The 4,624-nt window shown below is 59.3% G+C and overlaps 1 protein-coding gene across 1 annotated transcript; it reads right to left on the reverse strand.

Annotated features, from left to right (window-relative positions):
- Window positions 1–1,491: 1,491 nt before the first annotated feature.
- LOC123256598 (periaxin-like) lies at window positions 1,492–4,618 on the reverse strand (the record flags this gene model as incomplete). The annotated part of the gene is made up of 1 exon (XM_044685185.1): window positions 1,492–4,618. A coding segment is annotated over one exon (2,904 nt), but the record flags the coding sequence as incomplete, so codon positions are not given.
- Between the last annotated feature and the right edge of the window lie 6 nt (window positions 4,619–4,624).

Consider the following 4,624-nt stretch of genomic DNA (forward strand, 5'->3'; position numbering starts at 1 on the left):
TGCGAAACTGCTGGGGCCTTCGCCCCTCCCCCCCACCCCGGGCTCGGGATGAGCCCCCCCCCGGACCCCGATCGGTTCCGGGGTTGCTGAGCGGGATGGGTTCTGTTGTCGGAGACCCTCCTCTGGACCCTGATGCAGAATGGACTGTCGTGTTCCAAGGAAGACCTTCCCCCTCCCCCGATTGATGGCAGAACCCAGGGTAGGCAGTGGGGCACAATCTGAAGGCTTAGGACACGTAGCTTTTATCCGTGTGCTGGGGATCCCTTTGGAGAAGTCCCCCTTGGGAAGGTGTCCCTGCTAAACCCAGGCAGGCCTAGAATTCTCTACTCCTGTGGGTGGCTCTTATGGTCAGGGATGCCACCCAGGGACTCCTCAGAAACAGGTTAGCCTGGGCGCCCCACGAGGCCTCATCCATCTCTGAGATTCTGTGATTCGTGCGGTCCACCCCGACCGAGGCCTCAGTTTCCCTGCCTGAGAGGAGGGGTTGGGGAAAGGAGAACCGAGCCCCTTCCTAGAGAGCTCTTGCCTTTGGCCACCAAGCTGGAGGCCTTGCTAGAGAAGATAGGTCCTCGAGGCCTCCTGCCTCCCCTCGAGGTGCTGCCTGCCCAGGCCAGTGGGTTGGGCCAGAACACCAGAAAAGGAGGCTCCTGGCTGGGGGGCCCTGCAGTCCAACCCAGCCCGGCCTCCTGGCTTACAGTGTCTCTGCCCCTCCTATCCCTGCCCACCCCTCACTGGATGCCCACGTGTATGCACTCTGGCACAAATACCCAGCAGACATATGCCCCGTCCTCTCCCAGCATGGAGTCCGCAATCACATGTGGCCTCACACATGTACGTCCATGTACCCTTCTCCTTGGTGCCCTCCGCCCTCTCTTAGCCACTTGAAATTCCCATCCCATCTTGGTGCCCAGAGATCAAAGAGACTGTTCTCTCTGCCACCCAACATGCCACCTATCCCTTTAGGACCTCTTAGACTGCAGATGGGTGGCTTCCCAACAAGACTACCTCCCCACCTCCCAGCTCTAAAGTGGGCTTCCTAAGGGTAGAAGCAAACCACCTTCCCCCCTTCAGAGGGGGCTGCGGCTTCGGCTCTCCTCCCTTCCCTGCTAGACCCAGGGGTCCCTGACACTTGGCAGTAGGATCCTTCACATCCCTAGGAGAACGACCCCCCAGAAGGGCTTCGTGCATAGATAGCTAGATGAGAGCAGGGGCTCCTTGTGCCTCTCTCCAAGAGCAGGGACCTCGTCTCCTCATCGCATAAGCACTGGGGTTCCCTGAAGACAAGGACCAGAGTTGGCAGCTCTGGTCGGAGATGCCACAGGGGTGGGGATGCTGGGATGCTGTCCAGCCCCGTGGAGTCCACTGTAGAGCTTCCATCCTATCTCCAATCTCTTCTTCCCTGAGAATGCAGTAAAGGGGTGGGGGGAGGCCCCAAGGCCCCATCAACCAAGGTTCCAGGGCTTCAGGATAGACGTGACCAGGACAGAGAGCCAGACTTAGGGTTATTTTATTCATACCAGTTGGCTCTTGGCCATTACACAGATGTTTCCAACGAGAAGCATGCAGCCTGAGCAGGGGACAGCAGAAGCTGGTGCCTGGTGGTTCCTGGGTTGCCCCCACCTCTCAGGCCTCATAGGGTTAGTGCTAGTATCTAACACACACACAGAGTTGTAGGGAGAGAAAAGGGAAGATGCTGCCATCTCCCCAGAAGAACTTAGACGGCTGCTGTTTGGGCCCCCTCCATCTTGGCAGTGCCCAGAGGGGTCGGCTCCCCGTCAGTTTCTGTCTCCAAGAAGCCCACCTTAGGCAACCGAACCCTGAACGTTCCCTCCTCCTCACTCAGCGCTCCCTTGGCTGCTCCCTGTGCCTTGGGGCTCAATGACACCTTGGGGAAGTGGAATTTGGGGGACTTCTCTCCAGGGGACCTCTGGGACCCCTCAGTCCCACCAAGCTCCCCTTCTTCTTTAGAGCGGCTAGAGAAGGGTGAGCGGAAACGAGTGGTCCGCAAGGCTGCAAAGGGCCCGATATCCACCCCAACTAGGCCCCGGCTCAACTCGGGGTCCTGCTCTGGGCTTCTGTAGGGAGAAGCAAGTTCCACTTGGGGCAGGCACACTCGGCCAACGCGGCCTGTGGACGCACCATTGTGTAGGGCAGCTGCTGCTCCCTCCTCTTCACCTGGGGAGCTGGTCCCATTGGCGTCAGGTGCTTCACCCTTGGCAAAGCCCACTTTAGGCAGTCTTAGCTTAGGACTCCGGACCCGGCCACCAGCCTCCCCAGCCCCCTCCCCAGAACCACCCCAAGACAAGAGGGTAGATTTGCCTGACCCTGGGGAGACTTTAGTCTCCTCCTTGCCTGACCCCTTTGCCGCCTTCTTTCCCTTGGCCTTCTCCACATCATCTCCCTCTTCTTTCCCTAGCAAGAGCCCAAATCGAGGCAGTTTGATCTTGGGTCTACGCCCAGCCTCGCCTTCCAGCCCATCCCCAGCCACCTGGTATTCGGCATGGCTGCCCATGGGGGGTGGGGAGAGTTCCACCTCAGGCATCCAGGAGCGTTGCTTGCCCCCTTCTGGGGGTGTGCCTGCCTGCCCAGTACCTGGCTCTACGGTGAAGCCCACGTCTGGAAGGGAGAGGTGGAAGGTATGGTCGAGGGCTGCTCCAGGTGGGCCCAGAGGCTGACTCTCCCCCTCCCCGCTGCCCTTGAGAGTGGGCATCTTCAACCGGAACCTCCCCTCTCCTGTACCTTCAGCCACAGCCTGAGCCTCACCCCCTGCCAGAGCATCCTTGATCCCCTCTGTCTTGTGACTGAGTCCCACATCCAACTCCAGCTGGGGCACAGCCACATCAGGCATCTTGAACACCCCCTCCCCCACAAGCATCTCCCCTCCCTCTAACTGGGCTCTCGGAAGAGACAAGTCCACCTGAGGTAACTGTACCCGGAAGCCCGCACCACCTTCTGTTGCCACAGCCATCCCTTCCCTCTGCCCCTGGAAGGCTCGCTCTTCAGACCTCGTCCCTTCTCCAACCCCACTAAAACCAGTTAGTTCTACCTGGGGAACTGTGATCCCCAATGTGGGCACCGTCAGCTCTCCCTTGTAGCCCCTGGCATCCTCAGAGACTTCCATGCCCACCTGCTCTGCCCCACTTGCCAGCCCTGGCACTGAGATCTGAACAACGGGCAGCTTGGCCTCTGCCCTTGCCATCTCCATCTCCACCTCCCCTCTTCCCTCCCCCTGTGCCACCAATGTGGGCAGCTCTACTTGGGGTATTTTTAACACAGCATGCCCCACGTGGAGTTTTTCCTCAAGACCACTCTGGTCTCCATCTTCCACTTCTCTTCCCCGTGCCAGCCCGAATGAGGGTATCTTAAACTTGGGCATCTTCACCTTAGTCTCCCATCCTCGGCCTTTGCTTTCTGCTTCTCCTTCCCCCACCACCATCTCTCCGGCCTCCACATCCTTGCCCTTGGCCCCAAACCTGGGCAAAGCAAACTTGGGGCTCTTGAGCTTGACGTCGGGCAGTTCGCCAGGCACCTCCAACTTGCCTGTGGGTAACTGGACATCCAGGCTAAGTTGAGGGACAGAGACCCCGAAGGCAGGCAGCTGAAGGCCCTCCCCAGATTCTTTGGTTTCAGTCTCAGCACCTGTTCTGACCTTGGGGAAGGTGATGCCAAACTTAGATGTTTTCAGCTTGGCTCCACGTACACCCCCTTCACTGTCCCCTTCCCCTTTGCCTACTTTGGGGCCCGAAAGCCCAAACTTAGGCAGGGAGAACTTGGGAGACTTGAGTTTGGGCTCAGATACTTCCAGCTTCCCCTGTGCCTCTCCTTCAGGAAGCTTTGGGGCAACTATCTCAACAGCGGGCAGCACCAGGCCGGGCATCTTGAACCCAGCCTCCCCTACCTCCACTGTACCAAGGGAGATCCCAGAAGGCTCTGCAGGAAGCTTAGATGTGGGAGCAGCTCCCTTTGGTGGGCCCGCCTTGCCCTGTTCCTCACCTTTAGGGAGGCCCTGGAGCCCAGCACCGGGCAGCTCCAGTTCCACGGAGGGCAGTGTAACGGAGGGGAAGCTGAGCCGGGCCTCAGGCCCCTTGGCCCCTGTCTCGAGCCTGGCCAATGGCTCCCCACGCCCTGAGATTTCAGGGCTCACCACCCCAACCTTGGCCCGGGGAGGAGATCCCACCCGTCCCAACTTGGGTATAGACATCTTGGGCAATCTAAAGCCAAAGTCTAGGCCCTCGGCCCGCTCTGCCCCACGTTCTCTAGGAAGCCGCACATCTGGAGCCTTGGGCATCTGCACCTCTGAACCTCTGGGCAACTTCATCTCAGGCATCTTAGGGAGGTGCATTTCTGGCATCTTGGGCATTTGCATCTCTGGCACTTTGGGGAGCTGCACTTCTGGAAGGTGCACATCTGGGATAGACATATCTGGGACCTTGGGCAGCTTCATCTCAGTCACCTTTGGGAGCTGGACCTCTGGGAGGTGCACCTCTGGAATGGAAACCTCAGGCCCCTTGGGCAGCTTCATCTCGGGCACCTTTGGGAGCTGGACTTCTGGAAGGTGCACCTCTGGGATAGACATATCCGGGACCTTGGGCAGCTTCATCTCGGGCACCTTTGGGAGCTGGAC

The sequence above is a fragment of the Gracilinanus agilis genome, unplaced genomic scaffold (assembly GCF_016433145.1).
Source record: "Gracilinanus agilis isolate LMUSP501 unplaced genomic scaffold, AgileGrace unplaced_scaffold67, whole genome shotgun sequence".
Lineage (NCBI taxonomy): Eukaryota > Metazoa > Chordata > Mammalia > Didelphimorphia > Didelphidae > Gracilinanus > Gracilinanus agilis.